This window comes from Balearica regulorum, chromosome 1, assembly GCF_011004875.1.
Source record: "Balearica regulorum gibbericeps isolate bBalReg1 chromosome 1, bBalReg1.pri, whole genome shotgun sequence".
Classification (NCBI taxonomy): Eukaryota; Metazoa; Chordata; class Aves; order Gruiformes; family Gruidae; genus Balearica; species Balearica regulorum.
Window position 1 is genome coordinate 184,438,066 of NC_046184.1, and position 21,502 is coordinate 184,459,567.

The window sequence follows — 21,502 nt, forward strand, 5'->3', positions numbered from 1 at the left end:
CCCGGCCCGGTCCGGACCCCGGCCCGGCCCGCGGCGGCCCCGCCAGACAGCCGTCTGCGGAGTTCCCGCGGGCAGGAGAAAGGAGCTGCGCGGAGGCTTTTCGTATGGAAACCAGGCGTTTGGGGAGCTTTTGTTGGCGGCAGAGCCTGGCCCCCCGCCCCGCGTCCCCGCAGTCAGCGCCGAGGCGCGATTTAAATCCCATTTCCATAAGCCGGCGCTGCGGGCAGCCCGCCGCCCCCCGCTCGCGTGCCGCACCGCGCAGCGACCCGCGCAGCGACCCGCGCAGCGACCCGCGCAGCCCCGGGGTACCCCTGCTGAGAGGGGCGGAGCCGGGGATGGAGCCCCCCCCGGGATGCTACATCGCTTCGTGTGCGCGGCGGAGTGGAGCGCTTCCATCCGAGGCTTCCAAAGGAAACCGGGGCGGGGGGGCGGGGGGGGGACACGACACCTCACCCCCCCCTTCATTTTTGTTACCCCTCTTCCTTTAAAACGCATCTCTTAGGTTCCCTGACACATGGAGGAAAGGGAAGGAGGAAGGGAAAGAAGGAAGCAAGGAAAAAGGAAAGGAGGCAAGGAAAGAGGGAAAAGAAGGAGGAAAGGATAGATGAACGGAAAGAGGGAAAGGAAGGAAGAAAAGAAAGAGAGGAAAGAGGGAAAGATGAAAGAGGGAGAGAGAGGAAGGAAGGAAGGAAGGAAGGAAGGAAGGAAGGAAGGAAGGAAGGAAGGAAGGAAGGAAGGAAGGAAGGAAGGAAGGAAGGAAGGAAGGAAGGAAGGAAGGAAGGAAGGAAGGACAAAAGAGGGAAGAATGGAAAGGAGGAAAAGGAGGGAAAGGAGGAAAAGAGGGAAGGAAGAAGGAAGGAGGCAAGGAAGAAGGAAAGAGAAGGGAAGAGGGGAGAAGGGAAAGGAAGAAGGAAAAGAGGGAAGGAAGGGCATGCAGTTTCCTGGAGAGCTGGATGCCCCTCAGGACCCCCAGCTTCCCTCCTCATCGGGTCTCCTCCCTACGGGCAGCCACCCTCTCCAGGGCCGCCCAGGCACCGCAGGGCCAGGAGGCTGCGTCGGGCTCTGCGCGGGGCCTTGGTGCCTTGCGGGGCAGATGGTTTCGTTCCCCCCGGTTCGTGCCAGGTTTCAGCCTCATGCTGTTATTTTGTTCTTCTGGAACGAGACTGGTGTTGCTTCCCAGAGAGGCCCTATTAGGACAAAAAGAAAATCCTGTGAATAGGCGTAACAGGGCACCAGGAGGGATAGGTCTTAAATGTATTTTAATATGAGCAGGGCATTGTGTGTAATTCAGCGCTCATCATCGTTTAGTCAAAGAGTTATGGCAGTGATTGGGAATGAATAGAGGGACATAATGGATACATGTGGCGTTTGCTCATTATATTCAACTTAGTCCAACTCCTCTGTGGAAACTGTTCAACTTTCTCTCCCTTTGGCCTGTCATAGTGAAATAATACAGACATTGGTTCCTCGAATGGGATAGCCTGCCATGCTATTATATTTCTACAGCTAACGAGGGCTTCATAAGCCTTTGATACAGCCTGATCTTTGAAACCTTTCCAAATCTCCTCAAGCTTATGCTAAATCCTATTTGGAACTTTTTTTTTTTTTGGTTTTTTTGGGGTTTTTTTTTTTTTCTTTTCCTCGCCTGCTAGTGCCCCAGGCTTAAGAAACCCGGGCGGTGACATGCATACTAAAGCATGCAGGGACATCTCCTGAAAGGCGACTTACGGCGCTGATCACAGCCTCTCACGCGAGTAACACACCACTCCGGGCGCGCAGCTGAATGCCGCCCCCCCGCCCCGGCCCCACGCCGGCCCCACGCCGGCCCCACGCCGGCCCCACGCCGCCCCGCTAATCCCCCGCCCCGCGCCCGCGCACCCACCCGCGCCCGCGCCGCAACACACCACGCGGCGCGACATGCCACGACACGGCACCTGTCCGACCTGTGGCGCGATTAACAAACCCCCGCCGCGCGTTTTACTTCTCGTACCACCTCCGCTGCCGCGCCGCCGGAGAGAGAGAAAAGACGGGAGGGGAAGAAAAGAAAGAAAGCAAAAAAAAAAAAAAAAAAGAAAAAAAGAAAGAAAGAAAGAAAGGGGGGAAAAAGGACTAAAGCCGGGGGGGGAAAAAAAAAAAAAAAAAAAGGAAAAACCCCAAACCCCGGAGAGTTAAAGAAAACAAAGGCGAGCGCCCCGCGCCCCCCCTCCCGCCGGCTGCCGGAGCCGCCCCGGTTCGGGGACCGCCGGGGGGCCGCCCGCGCCCCGCCGCCTCCCATTGGCTCCGCCGCCCGCTCATTTGCATAGCGCCGTCTATGAAAGGCCGTGCGGAGGCGCGGAGGGGCGCAGGCGGCGGCGGCGGGTTCGGGGAGCCGTGCCCGGGTACCGCGCATCTCCCCCGGGTACCGCGCATCTCCACCCCGGACCGCGCCGTCGGGCTGAGCCCCGCGCAAGTGCCATGAGCCCCCTGCGGCTGCTGGCTGTCGCCTCCCTGCTGACCCTGTCCCGCTGCAAGACGGTGAGGTACCGCACCGACGAGGAGGGCGCGCCGGGCACGGTGATCGGTACGCTGGCCGATGAGATGCCGGTGAAGGCGCCGGGAGAGATGAGCTTCCGCCTGATGCGGCAGTTCAGCAACAGCTCACTGGTGAGGGTGCGGGAGGAGGATGGGCAGCTGAGCATCGGTGAAGCGGGGCTGGACCGGGAGCGGCTGTGCGGGCAGGCGCCCCAGTGCGTCCTGGCCTTCGACGTGGTGAGCTGCTGGCGGGAGCGCTACCGCCTGGTGCACGTGGAGCTGGAGGTGCGTGACATCAATGACAATGCCCCACGCTTCCCCCGTGCCCAGATGGCGCTGGAGGTGTCAGAGAGTGCCGCACCTGGCACTCGCCTCCCGCTGGAGGTGGCCGTGGATGAGGACGTGGGCTCCAACTCCATCCAGAGCTTCCAGGTCTCCCTCAACAGCCACTTTGGTGTGGAGGCACAGACGCGGGCGGATGGGGCCCGGTGCGCTGACCTGGTGCTGCTCCAGGAGCTGGACCGTGAGCGCCAGCCCTCCTACACGCTGGAGCTTGTGGCCAAGGATGGTGGCAGCCCAGCACGCTCAGGCACAGCCACCGTGCATGTCCGCGTCCTCGATGCCAACGATAACAGCCCTGCCTTCGCCCAGGGCTCCGTCACAGTGGAGCTGCCCGAGGATGCACCACCCGGCTCCTTGCTGCTCGACTTGGATGCCGCTGACCCCGACGAGGGCCCCAATGGCGAAGTGGTCTATGCCTTTGGCAGCCAGGTGCCCCCTGAGGCACGACGGCTCTTCCGCCTCGACCCGCGCTCGGGCCGCCTCACGCTGGAGGCCACCGTGGACTACGAACGTACCCGCACCTACGAGCTGGACGTGCGTGCCCAGGACCGTGGTGCCAGCCCCCGTGCCGCCACCTGCACCGTCATTGTGCGCCTCGCCGACGTCAACGACAACGCGCCACGCATAAGCATCAGCGCCCTCCGTGGCGCCACCAGTGCTGCCGGTGTGGCCTATGTCAGTGAAGCAGCAGCCAGTGAGAGCTTTGTGGCCCTCGTCAGCGCCTCAGACCGTGACTCGGGCGCCAACGGGCAGGTGCGCTGCAGCCTCCGTGGCCACGACCACTTCGCCCTACAGCGTGCCTACGAAGACAGCTACATGATCGTCACCACAGCAGCGCTGGACCGCGAGCGCATCCCTGAGTACAACCTCACCGTGGTGGCCGAGGACCTGGGCTCACCACCCTTCAAGACCGTCCGCCAATACACAGTGCGGGTGAGCGATGAGAATGACAATGCACCGCTCTTTGCCAAGCCCCTCTACGAGGTGGCCGTGCCAGAGAACAACCCCCCGGGTGCCTACATAACCACCGTGGTGGCCCGTGACCCTGATCTTGGCCACAATGGTAAGGTCACCTATCGGCTCCTGGAGACACAGGTCATGGGGGCTCCCATCTCCACCTACGTCTCGGTAGACCCTGCCACCGGGGCCATCTATGCCCTCAGGACATTCAACTATGAGATCCTTAAGCAGCTGGACCTGAGGATCCAGGCCACTGATGGAGGCTCCCCACAGCTCTCCAGCAGCACCCTTGTCAAGGTGAGGATGGTGGACCAGAACGACAACCCTCCTGTCATCATCCACCCGGTGCTCACCAATGGATCAGTGGAAATCGGCGTGTCCAGCAAGACCTCCCGTGACTCCCTGGTGGCCCAGATCAAAGCTCAAGATGCAGATGATGGGGCCAATGCTGAGCTCACCTTTGCCTTTCTGGAAGAGCCCCAGCAGGACCTTTTCACCATCAACCCAAGTACCGGGGACATTGTGCTGAGGGGCGACCTCTCTGAAGAGCTGGGACAGCTGTTCAAGGTCATCCTCACTGTGACAGACAATGGCAGACCCCCCCTGGCCACGACCGCCACAGTCAACTTCCTGGTGACCGCCACTGCTCCTTCCAGTATTCAGGAGATAGCCAAGCCCGGCTCCTGGGAAGGAAAGGCTTTGCAGTGGGACATCCCCCTGATTGTGATCATCGTCCTGGCAGGCAGCTGCACCCTCCTCCTGGTGGCTATAATCACCATTGCCACCACCTGCAACAGGCGCAAGAAGGGGAATGAGATCAAAAACAACGCTTCCTTGAAGGAGCAGATAGACATCTCCCACCTGGAGAAGGGCCGGCAGGAGGACGGCAGCCAGAGGGGGAATATGTTTGAGGTACGAACCTTTCCCAGCAAAACCTCTTTCACCAGCCCTGACCCTTCTCCAGCTGCGGAAGAGATCGCCACCACTGAGAGCGGCAGCGACAGCACTTGCCTCTATGACGGTCAGAAGAGGCTCAGAGGACCGAACGGGGAGGTAAGATCCTGACGTGGGGAAGGGGGTTGGAGAGTTTGGGGGGGGGGTGTCTCAGAAGATGTGAATTGCAGAGATGTTGTTCTGATGTTGATTTACCCTTCGCTGCTTCCCCTCTCACCTCTCCTTTGATCCCCCCACCCCAGCAGGGTTTTGCTGCCTCTTCGAGCTACGGCAAGGAGCCTGCTCCGCCCGTGGCCATTTGGAAGGGGCACTCGTTCAACACCATCTCTGGCCGAGAGGCAGAGAAGTTCAGTGGCAAAGACAGCGGCAAAGGTGACAGCGATTTTAACGACAGCGACTCGGATATCAGCGGAGATGCCCTGAAGAAAGATCTCATCACGCACATGCAGAACGGTAAGGGCTCAGCCCCTGATCCTGGCTGGCAACTCCGGACAGACAGACGGGTGGACGGGGAGGTGGATGGAGGGACCCATCCCTGGGGCACGGTGATTAGGCAGAGCAGCTGGAGGGGCAAATCTGATGCTGTATGACTCAAACTGCCCGTCTCTTCGCAGCAGGCTGCTAGATGCTGGTTCCTCTCTGCACTGAGCACCCGGCACAAATTAGCTGATGCTGGAAGTACTGTAGGATTAGGGGGTTTTCCTCCCCAAAAAGCTTCCTTTAAAGTTAGGATTGTGAGGAGCGTTCCTAGCAAAACGACATAACCTTCCCAAGCGTGTTTTTTCGTTGTGCCATAGAGCATTGACTCCCACTGCCAGTGCATTGAATCATCCCGTGACTGATAACTCTGAGGATTACGAACGACGTGGATTTATTCCTGCAGTAACGACAGGTTTCTCCTTCTCTCTTTCCCTTTAGGTCTGTGGGCATGCACGGCCGAGTGCAAGATCCTGGGCCACTCGGACCGCTGCTGGAGCCCCTCCTGCGGACGAGCCAACCCTCACCCCTCTCCCCATCCTTCAGCACCCCTCTCTACCTTCTGCAAGAGCACATCCTTGCCCAGAGATCCCCTTCGCAGGGACAACTTTTATCAAGCCCAGCTGCCGAAAACAGTGGGGCTTCAGAGTGTCTACGAGAAAGTGCTGCACAGGGACTTTGACCGGACAATTACGCTGCTCTCCCCACCACGTCCTGCACGGCTCCCCGACCTTCAGGAGATTGGGGTGCCCCTCTACCCAGCGCCCTCGACTAGATACCTGGGTCCCCAGACTGACACGGCTGAGAAAATGTAGCCCAACACACTCCCCACCCCAGTACACACGTCCCTGCACGCACACGACTAGGTCACTCCCGAGAGCCTTTAAGTTATTGACCAGATCCAGTGTCGTATGTATAAATATGCAAGATGTGCCTTAAAAATGAAGTCGTTGGGAAAGATTTCCAATCACGTCAGTACTGTTTGATATTTGCAAACAAAAAAAAATTGTTTGTAGTTAATGTAATTTTTATGAAATGTGCAGTATTTAAATTTTTTTTGTTTTCTACATCTTTTTTTTTTTTTTTTTTGCTTTTGGTTCACCCATGGCCTGCCATTTTTTGTAGTGTTTTTAACCTGTACATTGTGTAATGTAATGTTTGTACATAATGAAAATTGGTTATATTTTTATATAATAAAAGCTTAAAAAATGGGAATTCTTGCCAAAGGAACTGTCTGAAAGACACAATAATAATAATTAATAATAATATCCTGAATATGTAGAACCTCGTAAGGGAAATTCCTCTTTCACGGTGTAATAATAACCTAAGCAACCCAGTGTACTGAGAAGTTTGCCTTGCCAAATGTGACTTGTATTTCTTGAGTATGTGGTCAACTTAAATGTTATTTAATTGCCTTTGGTTCCTGTAATCTGTGTCACTGATAAACACTAATAAAGGTTTTGTGATGTGTCGGAGGGATCTGTTCATGGATTTCATACTTCAGAGCGTAGAGGTCTTTACAGGTCAACAAAAGTATTTTGTGCAAAGAAATGCAGGGGGGAAGAGCGTGAAGGATGCTACTTCTCATCTTGCCCATCCTTTAGCTCCGGCAATACCTCGCTGGAGGTTTAGCTCCAGAGATTTTAATGAGGGGCTGCAGGGTGGGAGGAACTGCCGTGTGACGGAGCTGGCCTTTGCTTTTTCGTTGCCTGGTCTAAGCTCTTCCAGCCCCATCCTTCACCAGTGGGAAGCAGTGTGATTTTAGTGAAGCAACTGAAACTACGTCCATCAACTGAAGTGTTCGTGCTGAGTAAACATCTCTGCATTAGCAGCCACTCGAACACTTCGCTTTCTGAGCTGGCTGAGATGTTGATTTGAGTCAAGCTGCATAGGTATGTGCTTATATGTTTATCCCCTGTTAAAGCAGCCTTACTAAAGGACAGTAACTTGCATTTTCATACATATATTTATTCACCAAAGGAAAGGATAGGTTTATATTTGTGCATAAAACAGAGAAACAATAGATGTCGAGATTGTCTGTGCTACATATTTTGCCGCCTCCTAGAAATGACAAAGGCCTGCCAAAAAATATCATATAGAGCTTTGAAATTCTCTCCCCTCAAGGTTTCAAGTTAAAAGCAGCTCTCAAATCCTTCTGCTGAAATCAGGTATAGAATAGCATTGAATGAAACAGACTAACCATGAGCATTTCTTTATGTGTTCAAAAAACGTTTATAGCAGAGATGACACTTAAATTGGAGTTTTAATATTGGATTGAACTTTTCCAAAAGGAAGAACTGCTACTCACTTAAGTATATAATTTTCCATTTTGTACAAGTCAAGAATCCAGAAATTTGCACATGACAAAGCTTTTGGTTTTTATTGTGAATTCTTCAATTACATGTCTAATTAGTATGGTACATATAAATAGAAGATGACTCACACAGAAAATATAAAGCCTTCTTAGACATAAACAAGACTTAACTTAGACTTTGTCTCTCAAAATGTAAGTAGAAAACAGTATCCCACCTGCATATATCTTAACCAACAGAAATTCCCTTTCTCCTCCATCTTCCAGCTTTCTCAAGCCCACGTAGCAAGAATGACAGAACCTGACCAAGTTTTCATGCACATACAGGCTGAGTTTTAACAGGAGCTTCACAAAAGCCGCTGCATGAAGGTTTGTGGTGGGCAGAGAGCTTCAGAGGCTGTACATGAAGGGAATTGAAATCAAGCTGATGCAAGATGCAACGGGGAAGCAACGTCCGTGATATACAGCTTTTATGGTCGGGAAAATAGGTGAGTGTCTCTGGTGTTTCATCTAAAACTGGTAGTAAAAATCATGATGTTTCCTGTGAACCGAGAGGGTCATCTTGGTTAAATTTAGAGCTGAAATTGGGGCTGAAGGGTGGGTGCTGAGAAGGAAGGCTGGGAGCTTCCCTGCCGGCTGATCATCAGTGATGCAGAGAAGCAAGCCCGCATGTGAAGTAATTAGTCATAACTCTGAATGTGGGGAGGGAAAGACTCTCTGTCAAAAAAGGAGGGCAGTCTGATAAGCTGGTTCTTCCTCATCTAGTTCGAATGCCTGGATTACATACTGCAAGACCTCCGCAGCAGGTCCCTAGGTTCTCCTGGGCAAGGCTGGTGGGAGGTGACCGCAGCCCAAGGGCAGTTCATCGTGTTGGGTTGAGGTGCTGAATTCACGCTCTGCCTGCCACAGAGTCTGTGCACTTCTATGGGTGGGTTGATGCTCCTTGCTGCCTAACCAGAAGTTTGGGCCACCCCAATGTGAGGCAGTCTTGAAATGGGGGTGAAAATAAAGTCACCTGTTCCCATTCCCAAAGCAGCTTTCAGCAGCAAGCAGCTACAGTCTCATTGGGTTCTGGGATCTGTCTGTTCTGGCGTCCTGTGTGCTGCCAGTAAAATGTGGGATTCATCCACCTGGATAAAAAGCTCAGCATTTAAATCTGAGCCAGCCACTTTGCAGGGACTTTCTGGTTAGTAGAAAGATATGGACCTCTTCTGAGAGTGTCTCATCTTGGCTTGGAGACAGGCAATGGGGACAGTTCAGGTGCATCACTGAAGCTCCTGATCTCCCCGTTGCCTGTAAGGGCAAGAAGCAGCAGCCTCGATTCCTTTAAGTTTCAGACACCTAAAATTAGGTGAGGGAAATCCCCAAGCACCATCAGTTAGCAGCACATATCATCCAAAGTGCAGATGAGTGGAGAGGAGAGCCCAAGGCTTAGCTCCTGGGCAGGGACCCCTGAAGCAAACATTTGCTTCAGCAATGCTATTTCACTGTGTATGTCCTAGTTTTTTTTCTTTTATTTTTCATTTAGCATAACTGAGATTTTTGCTAACATACTTCAGAAATTAATGCAGACCTATCAATTAAATTCCATTTATTTGCCAAGCAGAGTGTGGCATCAGCCCTGTGTCATGTGTGGGGGAAGAGGCACTGCGGCCACACAACCTCTCCATCATGGAGAGCTGCCTGCCCCTGCCTGCCTTTCCCTGACTCGGAGGGCAGAGGTGAGGGGGGGGGGAGCAGGTACACAGGACTGGAAACAGCAATCTGTCACTGAGCCAGCATTAATTCCATGGCTCAACCTGGCTACAGCAGCCAGAGATCACAAAAACCCTAACACCGAGCTTGAGCCTGCTCCTGCAGAAGTCTCTGGTAGTCACTTATGACGGAGCAAAGCACCCTCAGCTCCCTTCACAGTCAGTGGAAAGAAATATGCACTTTTAGGACATGAATAATCTCCTCCTGAACCAGCCAGCTAAAATAAATCTGGTATATTGCACTAAAAAGTTCCCCATGTCTCCCTACATGCAGCCTGCGGTGGCTGTAGATGTTTGCACTGTGGACATCCAACATCTAGTGAAGAGAATCTTACCCCATGTGCTTTCAACCACCACCAGGTAGTTTGCTGTTAGCAATTGCCATGAGACCATCTGATCTGAGCGTGCTGACAGTGTGGCAAAATAAGGGAGCCGCAACCAAAATCGTTTAGATGAAGGTGAAGATACCTAGTAGCATCAGTGGCATCAAGCCAGGCCATTGGAGACCAGCAGACTCACAACCAGGTGCCAACGTCCAATTTCTTTGACATCAAGGGAGAAGACTAAACCAGCACAAGCACAGAAGTGGGTAATTCCCACAGCTTCTTTTCCAGATGTACCTGCACAGCCATGAAGACATAACTGCAATACCCAGGACACACGGGAGTGATGCTACAGTGGCACAGCCATGAAATGCCTTGTCTCCTGAGTGCCCCAGAGATGTTCCAGGACTGTGGGCTTGCAACTGCCACTCTGGAGACCTTGGGCAGATATCCAAATCTCTTTTAATTGTAAATAAAGTAAATGCATTTTCCCAAAGTCGAGTCTGTTCTGCCTGTGACAGTAATTGGTAAGTGACCTCTCTATATTGATCATGACCCACGAGCTTTTTCATCTGATTTTCTCCCCCTGTCCTGTAGAGGAGGGCAAGTGAGTGAGCGGCTGGGTGGAGGCCAGGTTGCTGGCCAAGGTCAACTCACCACACACATCAAGGAAACAAGATCCCAGAGATGCCTTCTGTGGCACTTTAGGGGAAAAAAAAAAAAAACACCACACAAAAAAACCCCCCACCAAAACAACAAACAAACAAACAAACAAACAAAAAGTCAAAATCCCACTGACCTGCTCTTGTCCTGTGCCTCTTGAATGCCTTCAAGGCTGTTTTACATTTAATGATGTGTGATGGAGCTGACCACCACTGTGAGGTGCCTAATTCTGGTTTCCGCAGTGCATGCTGTAGATGCAGAACTCCTAGTAAAACAGGGTGGCAGCACTCATGCTTGTAAGTGGATATGGCTGTGACCTCTGGGATGGGGGTTTAATCCCGTGATCTCAACACGTGAGAGATGCTCGGAACATCCTACCTGGACCAGGCCCTGAAGGCAGAGAGGCACAGACAGATGTGCCTGAAGGCAGATTCAGACAGATGTGCCTTTTGTGGTGAATGCATAGATGTCTACATGCACGGTAGCCATCTCCGCTCCTTTGGCAGACAACAAGGGTTGGTCAGGGCGATCTAGGGGGCTATCTGGCTCATCTCACAGCAGGCACCTGCATTCACTTCTCTCTAGTCTCCCATAACTTCAGTGACCACCTTGTCATTGCATATGACAGCAGATTAAGCACCTGCCTTACACAGACACACACGTTGAGGATACAGAAATTCAGGTGGGTGCACAGTCACCAAAGGGAATGGTCCACCCTTGTCTCCATCTCCAGCTTCATATTCCCACGACTCGTCTGCCACCAGCACCCAGAAAAGTTTGGTTCAAAAGCACCAAAACTGGGTAGAGTTCTGCAGGTTTAGCTCAAGCAGGGGTCAGGCAAATATCAGACACTGTCAGGGAGGGGGCAAAGAGGAAGAAGGCCCCCAGGGCCTGGGAATGCGGCAGGACTGTGCTTTTGGGCAGCAGTCAACAAGCAGATCAGCCAATATATAAGGAGGTGATTTCAAAGTTGGCCAAGGAGGAACTTAATGCCTTTTGGATGCTTTGAAGACCTGGCATCACTAGTGATAATGCCAGCTCACTCCCCAAATGTCACCTAAGCCCAAAGTTAGGCTGAAGAATGTGGACTGGTAACTGGGGAGAAGTAAATGTTACTTCCCATCATATATGCAAAGGTCTTGAAGCCTTCCTTATTTAACAGGATGCTTTGGAGAAGCTCCCTGCAGTTGAGTTTCCCCCTCCTTAAGTAGTGATAAGGATCCATCTGCTTGCCCAACCTTCCTGATGGATGCAAAAAGCTGGTTTTGCACTCATGCCCATGATGCTCATGGCAGTGGGATCCCCACCACTCTCAGGGCTCCTGGGGCATGCTGCCCATCCAATGTTAATCACATTGGGAGAGTTCACAGGGAGCCATGGACCCTGCCGCAGGCAGGGAGGGAGGTAGGGATCAGGAAGGGGACCGGCTTTGGTGGGTTCCCTGCACCACAGTGCCTGGGGAGGGTCAAAATCCTGGGAGCTGAATTGGAAAGGGACCAGATGGCCACCAAGTTGAGAAAAGCAGTGACTTAGCCTGGCTGTCAGAAGCCAGTGGGTTCATTCAGTTGGTAATTATTTTTGGGTGGGCATTAGCATCCTCAGGGTCACAGGCATGAGCACGTATTTTAGCCTGCAGCAGGCAAACCCTGCATGCCCATCAGCTCCTGATGTGATGGACAGCTGGCTGCTGTGCCCTGCCAGTACTTCTTGAGTAAGAAGGACCTACCAGCCCCACAAGCAAGGCAGGGAAGCAACCCCATGTGGTGCTATAGTCAAATGCTGTTTAAGGATGCAGATGTTTTTGAGGCAACTCCATCTTTCAGATTTGAAGGCAAGTCCCTGTTCCAAGCCCAGTTGTGCTCCATTGCCTTAACCTATGCAGGGTGAATGTGCTGGAGGCCAGAGGCTGCCTCCTACCTGTTCTCCCCTCCCAAGCAACTGCTTCAGATCCCAATACATCCACTTTCCAGCTACCTCCAGCCAAGAAACAGCTGACTGACAGTTTAGAGGTGCTTCTTAAGTCAAAGTATAAGCAATAAGGTTTCATGGTCACACTTGTCCTCTGAGTCATCTGAGTGCCATGAGGTTTGGGCATTTCTGTCCTGGCATGAGTACATAGGTGGCTGCAAGAGATCCCAGTTCCCACCACAGCAAAATCACCTCTAGGCTTTCTTCCAGATCTAAAGTGGACATATAGTGGGAACAGCCTCTGCGCCCACCACACCTTCCCAAGGTCTTGGGGTGGATGGTCCAAAGCCAGATGCAAGATACGACATGTGTCCCTGCAGCTCTCTGCCAGGCAGCCCCTGCCCACCTTCACAGCCGAGCTCCTGGGACCCTTCGCCCACCTGCCTACTAGCTGTAGCCTTCTGCCAGGGTGACGAGCCCTGGCCCTGCCTGGGTTGGCTGCTCTGTGGATGGTCACTGTAACCCCAGCCATGTGCTCCATCCCCTTGGGATGGGGCAGCTCACCGAACAATGGCTACCTAAAGGGCCCTGCAGACAAGACCTCCCTTTCCCCACAGGCTCACGCTCTGTCTAGAAATACTCCTTATGGCTAAAGCAAAATGGCTCAGGGATAGCTTGAATATGCTCCTGCAAGAAAAGGGGAGTTTTGCAGGTTAGCAGAGGCCATGGTGATGGACAACTCTGTAAAACTCCATCAGAGGGACAGAGACACAAAGAGAAGAACAAAGGGCAACAGCTTCCTCCCTTCACCTGGAAAACTCTTCTCCCTCAAGACAAAAAAGTGGGGAGTTTTGGGGGACAGGAGAGAGGGATCCACACGACATGGGGCTGAGCTGTCTAGAGGCTGCAAACACACAATGGTTTTGGAGGACAATCCCCAGTAAAATAACCAATTTCATTTATGTACAGAGGATTCTCAGTTTAATTGATCCTCTCTTTTCATTCAAAACATGTCCACTGGATTTGGAAGAAATTCAAGAATCTTGACCTTCCAAAAATCCTACAGCAGACACTAAAAGCAGGTTTACTGGACAACTAGCTAGAGAATAGCATGAAGAGGCACCTCCACGGATCAACATCTTAAAATTGCTTTTGCCTACAAATTTTCTACTGCCTGAATCTCTGCGTGTGGGACAATGGTGCATTTGGCATTTGACCTCTGAGCGGGGGCATCCCATCCCCAGCTCTTTGCTGCGGCTCACAGATAATAATTCACCGAGGTCTCCTCCCTCCCCAGAGTTTCATTTCACTGCTCTACCAAGGACCTTCCTGCTCCCTCCCTTGGGGGCTAGACCACTTCAGGAATGGGTTTGAGCCAGGGCTGGCAGCCTGCTGCGACCTTTGCCTGTTTGAGTAATGCACGATAACGAGAGATCTGAGATGCCTCTGAACACACCGCTTGGCAGGATGTTAATTAAAACACAGTAGCACTACCTCTACCATTCACAGGGCCGTAGCTCAGAGCACTTTATGAACGCCCAGGAGGTAAAGGAACGTGTTCAAGGCCACACAACACATCTGTGAGAGAGCTGGGAGTAAAGCCAAGTGCTTTTTGTTTACGCATCAGCATACAACCTGGCATATAGGATGAATCCCAGGACAAGACCAGCTGGATGCACCAGAGACTGGTGGCATAAGAAGGCAGAAAAAGTGCTTCCAATCACTTCACTTGAAAGAGAAACAGCATCCTGCCTCCATCCGTTCTCGCCCACGCCAGCAGCAAACCATCACTGTCCAAATCACCTTTGTAAAAGTCCCCGTGGTCCCTCACTCCCCTGTCAGATCATAACAAAGAGGTTGGGTCTGCCACTGCCAAATTCAAATTTGGGCCCTGGGATGGCTGGGGTTCTATTTCGATTTACCACCATGACGTGACCTGGGTTTTCTTAGCAGTTATTTATTTTTATTTATTTAACTGCGTAAACTGATTATCTATGTAACAACTTTAATCAATTATCTGTGGCAAAGAACTTCTCTGCAACTTAATTAGCAAAGTTCTTCCCTGACCTAGCAATATCTGATTGCATCATATAAGAGCTTAACTTTGAAATGGCAACACAGTTCATTAAAAATAACTAATAGCTGCAGGGTTTAAAGATGTAAATGTTCATTTTCTTAATGAGAAAAAAAAGGGCATGCAGACTCTACCTGTCTATATTCATTATACTGTGTCCACATGGGATGACTCACATTTGCAAAACTCAAGTTTAATTAACATGCTTATTTTTACAATGATATTTCTCATTATAATAAATTAAATGTTTAAACAGCCAGTGCAAACATTTTGATCCAAGACAAAAATGCTTGCACAGTGCTAGTTTAAGCATTTAATTTATTATAATCCTTTCCATAACAAACGCCTTAGAAGTTGATTTTTTCGCTGTGAAAGGCTATTAGTATTATTTCCTCTGGTAACGTTTAATCCAAGACAATCAAAATGTAAGGCGTGAACAAAATTGGACTGGAAGCAACGATGATAAATGAGATAGTGAAGGAATCGGCCTCCACCGGTAGCTGCGCCGGAGCCTGCAGCTGGTGCCAGCTCTGCGACAAAGCTGCGCCCTGGCAGGCCGCGTTGTCATTAGGAGCTCATACACAAATTAATCAAAGCGCATCGACTAATCCAAAGCGCGTTTGGTCCCCGAGAGCGTTTACCCCGACCCTATCCACTGGCGTACCCGGGGCGGTGGGATGGCGTCTTTCTGAAGGGCTCCTTCCAGTCCGAGTTTGCTTTCTTTTAAACCAACCCTCCGACAGTTCCCGGCTGGGGAAGGGGGGATGGATGTGGTTCCTGCCCCCGGGGAGCCCCGCTGCCGGCGGCACCCCCGCATCCCCCGGGGCTGCCGCTAGATGGGGGTGCGGGTCCGGCAGTCCTTGCCCTGCCTGCAGCGGCCAGGGCTGGGCCCCAAACTGGGGCTGGGGGGGGGGGGGGATTTGAGAAACGTCGGTAATAAGGGGAAGCAGGAGAGCCGGGAGACTCCATCACCTTGCACCGTGAAAGCGGAGCGAGAGGGGGGTTTGCTAAAATCGTAATGTCTTGCAAGATGTAGGGGCTCTCCGGCTACTGTAGCGTCTTATTTTCATGGGCATTTGGTGTGGCATAGGAGGCCCAGCCATGAATCTACAGCTGATTTATACCCACTACAACAGGATTCAGCTGCTAATTTCTAAAAAAGCTAAAAAGCCTGGTTCCTGCATGGCCAGGGTTCTCAGGGCAAGCTAGAGCAAGGGGGACTGTCCTTTCCTCCTTGGCATAAACTCATCAAAGGCCACGTTATTCCCCAAAGAGATGTCTGCTGAGTGGGCTTCGCCCCGGACCAGGACTGAGACATGAGGCCCTACAAGAGGCCAGGACTGCAAGGCAGACCAGGGGCTCCTTGGGGGCATGGGGACAGCAGGAAGGGATGCTCAGCCTGTCTGGAGCTGGGCGACAGTTTCCATACGACTTTCCCTGGGTTTGTGCCGCGGGAGACATCTCCTGCACCTCCTCAGGGGAAATTTGCACCTTTGAGCTGGAGCAGTATCTGCAGAAAGAAATGAACCAGGTAGCAAATTCCTCTCAAAGTCGTCTGAGAGGGAAAGCCTTGCAAGGGATAAAGCCGAGGCAGGGTTGTGCAAGCAGGTGAAAAAAACCCTCAGGTGTTCAAACTTCCCAGGCAGCTAGAAAAACACAAAGCAACAGCCACAGCAGTGGGCTGGAGACAGACAAGGACTCGCTGCAGGTCCCCAGCATAAAACCACCCGCATCCCCTGCCACCATCTCACCCTTGCATCCAGGAAAGCTCCCGCCCTGTCTCGGTGGCCTGGAGCCAATGTCAAATAACTGTAGCTATACGGGATATTTCGGCGATGCTGAAAAGTTAGTCTGCAAGTCACTCCAGTTGAGTACGTAAAGCATAAGTATATAATTTGAGTTAATAAATAAAGCCCTTTAGGGGATCTCATTACACTGTGAAAAGCATTAGCAAAACCCAAGTTGTCAATCAGTTTAGCCAGTTGACAAGCTAGAAACCAGCCGATGGTCCAGGCCGAGTCAAATCAGCAAAGGAGTAGAGATTTACCTAGGACAAATGACCACAACAGCGATTTTTTTAGAGAAAAAGGCATTAAAACATTCACGGACAAATTACCAAGACTCCCCAAACCACTGAATTATATTCAGGGGTTGCTCACGGTCTGACAAACGTCCTGCCAGAAGGCGCCCATTTATTTTTCATTGCTTGCTGCTTAACGAATCGCTGTGTTCACAAAAACTCAGCGGATTAATAAACTGATCCCACTGCTTAACTAATTGCGAAAAGCCAAAAAGTAATTTGAGTAGTAGTACAATGGTCATTACAAAAATATCCACTGACTCCAGAAAATTGAGGGCACAACATTTTACCTCGGAGGGCTACTTTATGTAGGCCACAAAGTGCCTTGGGTATTTCTTAGAGTCCTCGAGTTTATTCATGTATTATTTTCTCGGATATTCAGTATATTTTTCCAGCAGGCAAGAAACTGGGACTTCTGTGTACGAGTTTCATCTGCTCAAAATGTGAAAAAATATAGATCCCCTTAGCACATTCTGCTACGGTAGAAGCAAAGTGTAAAAGAAAAATTCCAAATATGTAGATTTAAAAATAAAAACACAGAACTCTTTCCTCCCTAAAAGGGATTTGAAGCAAAAAAAAAAAAAAAAAAAACCACCCAAAACTGGGCTAGAGATAGGTCTAGACTTTAATTGTGGAGTTGCCTAAGAAGAATTGTTGGCCTGGGGTCATTTTAATCAGGTTGCATGTCAGCTTGCAAAATCTCCAAATTAGCTTACAGCTCCGGGAGAGAAAGATGTTTTTCTTTCCTGAAGAACGCAAACAGATTGTTGTGACATGTTCTCAGTCATCATGACAGATCAGATCCCTGCTTTGCGCTGTGAGCCGGGAAAGAAGTCAGCCGCTCCTTCAGAGATTTGGGCATCTCCCAATTTGTCAGAGCTGGGGATGGAGTTTATAGAAATCCTTCTGAAAGTGAGGTTTATATGCAAAGACTCTGATAAAAGAGATTGACCTTAATTGGGAAGCAAGTTTCTTTCACATTTTTTAACAACCTCCAGGCCTTCCTAGCAGTCTGATGAAAGGGAAGTTGTGAAAAGAAACAATCTGTATTTATGCAGCAGGAACTATCATATCCTGAGCTGCACGGAGAATGACAAGGAACCGACTCATCCTTTTAAAAAAAGGATTAATTTGCCATTTTCTTCCTGAGTTTGTAAAAAGTAAGGGTGTGGGTGGATTTCAAAACAGGCTGAGTACTTTGGTTAGTTTTACGGCAGGCTCTGAGCCTGTGTGAGACTCTGCACGTTGCTGTGGAGCACCTGACCTGGGATGGTGTCCCTTCCAGGGTGTCCTCAGCCTCTGTGTCCGATTCAGTCCCTTGACTCTAGCACATTTGGATGCTTTGTTGGGTGTTTTTTTAACACCTGCATTCAGGTGTTCAGTTTTCCATCTGCATCAGCAAATGGCTCCAACGGGATGACAGGGGGAAGAGGAAGCAGGGGGACAGGAGCTGGGGTGGTGACTTGATGGACTACCAGAGGAAGAGGCAAGCACAAGTTCATGACAGCAGGCTGGTAGTGGGATGCATCTCACCTACCTGGTGACCCCCAAAGGTCTGCATCTGAGCTAGTAACCAGCCGTGTCTGGTCCACAGGACAAGGGAAAGAAATAGATGTCTCCAAATGGCGATTCCTCTGACTTCTAGCTGCTGCCTCCTGCTCTTAACTAGTTCAGACACCTTATGCAGGGAAAATGAATTTATCTGTCCTTGGTAGTGGCCAAGAACTCAGCGTTGCCTGCAGCCAGGCTGAAAGGATGCAGGCAGAAGCAGGAGCCCTCCCCTGACACCCTGGCATGCCGAAAAAGTAGGCGCATGTCTGGGCAGAGATGGACCTGGGACTGCTTTGCTGAACCAGGAGAGGATGCGATGTGCAACAGGCGCTCATGCATTCGCCATGGAGGAGCCATCCTGAGTAGCTGACGTAAGATCCCCAGGCCTTTGAAATTGGATGGGACAAGATGGTGGGGGATGTCTCTGCCAGGGCAATCCCTGGCATCAGGAGAAGACACTATTTCCCCATCCCCGCTTTTTCCTTCTGTGATTCTGCAAGCCAAGAGAAGTCACAACCATACATCTCTGGGTAGAAGCTGCCAGTTTCTTTCTCCCAATGGCCTCCACATTGACAGCAGAAAAATCTTCATTTTCCCTGTTGTACAAGTTTGAGGACTTTTTTCTTTTGTTCTCTGGCTCCCTGCCATCAGCCATGGTGGGACCCAGGGCAAGGCAGCAGTGCCACGCAACCCAGATGTCAGCAAACTGTTAATCCCAAGGGACAGACCCCTGGGGTGAGATTCCCGCTGCAACTTCTCCAATTAGACGGCTTACCTCCTGCTTTGCCTCTGCTTTAGCCATTTTGGACCTAACATATTTTATTGTTCAGCCTCCTAGTTTAACGGCTGGGAAGCTCTGGATATAAGCACGCAGAGATTACTGGTTCAATAATAGAGTCGGGCATGTTGGCTTTACTTCGTTTTGCTAATAAAGCTGCAAAATAAAGCTGTTGACTCTTCTTTCATCAGCATCAGCCCCGTGAGGCTCTCCCATGTCTCGCCTGGTGATTAGAGCAGAGGGCTGGGAACGCGGGTCTGGAGTTCAGCCCTTAATGAGCTGCCCGTTCAGTGTGTTTCACTTGGGGCTCTTGACCTCTTTGCACCTCAGCCAACTCAGCTGTAAAAGTGGCTGAAGGGTGGACCTCGTGGAAACCAGCCGCCGTGCCCCGCTTGAGCCTGGAGTCCGGGTTTCGTGGGTAAACACAAAATAAAAATCAACAGCAATTTGAATCTGCGGTGACCCAGCTCAAATGCCACCAGGATGTCAGGCCTTGCTGGTGTAAACAGCATCAGTCTCTGGGGTCCTCCGTTACAATGTCAGAGCAAATCTAGGTAGTGTCCCTGCGATTTGTGCTGCAGTGGAAAAAAAAAAAAGGTGCTGCAGACACCAGCACAGACAAAGCAATGTGGTGCCGGCTCCGGTACCGAGGTAGGTCAGAACCTGCAGCACCGAGCAGCGCTGGAAAAACCTGGGTGGCATGCGCCCATCCAGGTGGGGATGCGGTCCTCCAGCTGCGGGGAGAGGAGTCCCCATTACACTCTAAATCTCTGAGCTGCGAGACAGCCCACGGTCCATCCCTTCTCCAGGAAGGTTCCTCATGGAGAAACCAGCATGAGCCATGCCAAAGACAGGAAAGCCCTAGTGCTCTCTCACACCAAATCCAAAACATTTCCACCCTGTCCCACAGCAAGGACGGCTGCAGCTGCTGGCACCTGTGCTAGCACTCATTGCTCAGTGAAACAGAAGGAGATGAAAGGAGTAGCTCATGTCTGGTACGGCGTGTTTGCCATGTAACACAACCTAAGTACGATGGGGATGCTGAAGAGAAGTCCTGCCTCAGCCATCTAACCCTGCCCAGCACACACGTGTCTACTCACATGAAACATGGTGGTTTCTCTCAAAGTTGGAAACAATCAAGAGCTTTTTCCCTTTTAAATGAGAGATTGCAAGTAGACTCAGAGGTGGCATAGAGGACCCAGAGCTGCCAAGCTGGCAGTTGGGGGGGGGGGGGCGGGCAGTGAAGAAGGGAGAGCCACCATCCCTTGGGATTTCAGCAGTGTGGGGTCAGCCTTGCACATGCTGTTTGTCACAGCAGGCTTAGCAAAATGGAGCAAGAAACTGTTTTCAGGCAGAGCAAGAGCACCTGGAATCCAGTCAATCCAGTCCTGCAGCAGGGCCATTCACTCCCACACCTTCTCTGCACCTCCTCATACAGTCCTCCACTGTGCAGCCATGTGGAGATGAGACCTCTGAACCAGAAAGCTCTTCCTTGGGCATCAGCGAGAGTCCCAGATGTACTTGTCTGGATATCTCAACATTATCCCACCTTGCACCACGCAGACATACCCAACCAAGCACGGGCTTGGAAAGGGCTGAGGTTGAGAATTGTCTTATAAAAGCCTTCTCCATACCTACCACTCATAACCCCAGCTGCCCTACAAAGTGGCCTTTAGTGTCTGGTGACTTGTAGGTGTGGAGAAGAGGCTGGCATGAGGCGTCTTCTGGAGTTGGGAAGGTGAGTATTTGCACGGTGTTTCCACCGTACAAACTGTTCGGATTGGTGCGGGTGGCTGGGTGTGAGCCCAGACCTTCGGCGTACAATGGAGATCTCTGTTCTGGTGTAAGGATCCTTTCACTGAGGATTTTCCATCCCTTGAGGAAAATATGCTAACAGGCTTTAAATAATTAAACAAATCACATTGCAGGCAAACCCAAGTTGATCTTTAAAATGCATTATCCTCACAAGACGAGTGAAATGCTCAGTGCTTTACGCCTTCCTCCGACCTCTTCACACATTAACTAATTCATCGCACAAGGGACCACCCAGCTGCATCTCGACCACGGAGCAAAGGCTACGCCAGTCACCTCCGTCTTTAAAACCAGTATTGCCACAGCTGGGGGCCAGGTTTCTTCAGCACCAACAAGCACAGGCAGTGGGAGAACAAAGCTCTTTTCATCAGGCCAAGCTTGCACGGAGGATGTCCTTCCCACAGAGCCACTTGCTGGTCTCGGCTGGGAAGGGCGGGCTTCCCTTATGGCAACAAGATGCTCTGGGGCAGCTGCAGCCACCTCCTTGCAGGAGGGGGGAGTCATGTGTGGTCGTGACCAGGGACAAGTTTGGCTTTCTGTGGGCAGAGGGGAGGAAATCAGCCACCTTGAGAATCTCTGGGCCACCAAGGCCATGCATGGTGGAGACCTTCAAAGACAGGAAGGCAAAGCAGCTGCGAGGCGGTTCTCTCCACCTAGCGTAACACTCCAGATGATTTATCTAGCTCTCTGCAAGCTAACTCTTCTTCCCCAAAAACTGCCTGACAAGTCCTTACTGTTTCTGCCAGATGGCGCAAGGACAGACGAGCAGCTTGGGGCAGCAATGTTGCAAGGTTGGTCAGCAAGGAGAAAACCTTGCCAGCGAGGGGTAGAGAAAGGCCAAGCCCATCCTCAGCCCTCCCCGATGTCCCCCCAGCCCTGCACATGCAAGGCCCCATGGAGGACAAAGTGGTGGACGGGAGGCCACCACCACCCCCTCTCCGATTAGCCTGGTTTCATGTAGTCGCGTTTTCCGGCTCCTCAGCAATCCTCCATGCCATGCAACA

The 21,502-nt window shown here is 51.4% G+C and overlaps 1 protein-coding gene across 2 annotated transcripts; it reads left to right on the forward strand.

The window, feature by feature from the left end:
* Positions 1 to 1,914: 1,914 nt before the first annotated feature.
* Positions 1,915 to 6,719, forward strand: PCDH8 (protocadherin 8). Of its 2 annotated transcripts, none has more exons than XM_075741737.1 (3): positions 1,915 to 4,866; positions 5,010 to 5,220; positions 5,686 to 6,719. In XM_075741737.1, the coding sequence occupies exons 1-3, from the start codon at positions 2,455 to 2,457 to the stop codon at positions 6,057 to 6,059; spliced, it is 2,997 nt and encodes a 998-aa protein (XP_075597852.1). In that variant the 5' UTR covers positions 1,915 to 2,454; the 3' UTR covers positions 6,060 to 6,719. The 2 variants fall into 2 exon arrangements, with proteins under 2 accessions (XP_075597852.1, XP_075597853.1); XM_075741738.1 differs by having other exon boundaries at positions 5,013 to 5,220.
* The last annotated feature ends 14,783 nt before the right edge of the window (positions 6,720 to 21,502 follow it).

Excerpts from the sequence above, each read along its gene's own strand:
- PCDH8 (XM_075741737.1), top strand. The coding sequence starts at position 2,455 with ATGAGCCCCCTGCGGCTGCTGGCTGTCGCCTCCCTGCTGACCCTGTCC. Across the intron at positions 4,867-5,009 it reads TCAGAGGACCGAACGGGGAG|CAGGGTTTTGCTGCCTCTTC; the intron begins GTAAGATCCTGA and ends CCCCCACCCCAG. Across the intron at positions 5,221-5,685 it reads CATCACGCACATGCAGAACG|GTCTGTGGGCATGCACGGCC; the intron begins GTAAGGGCTCAG and ends CTTTCCCTTTAG.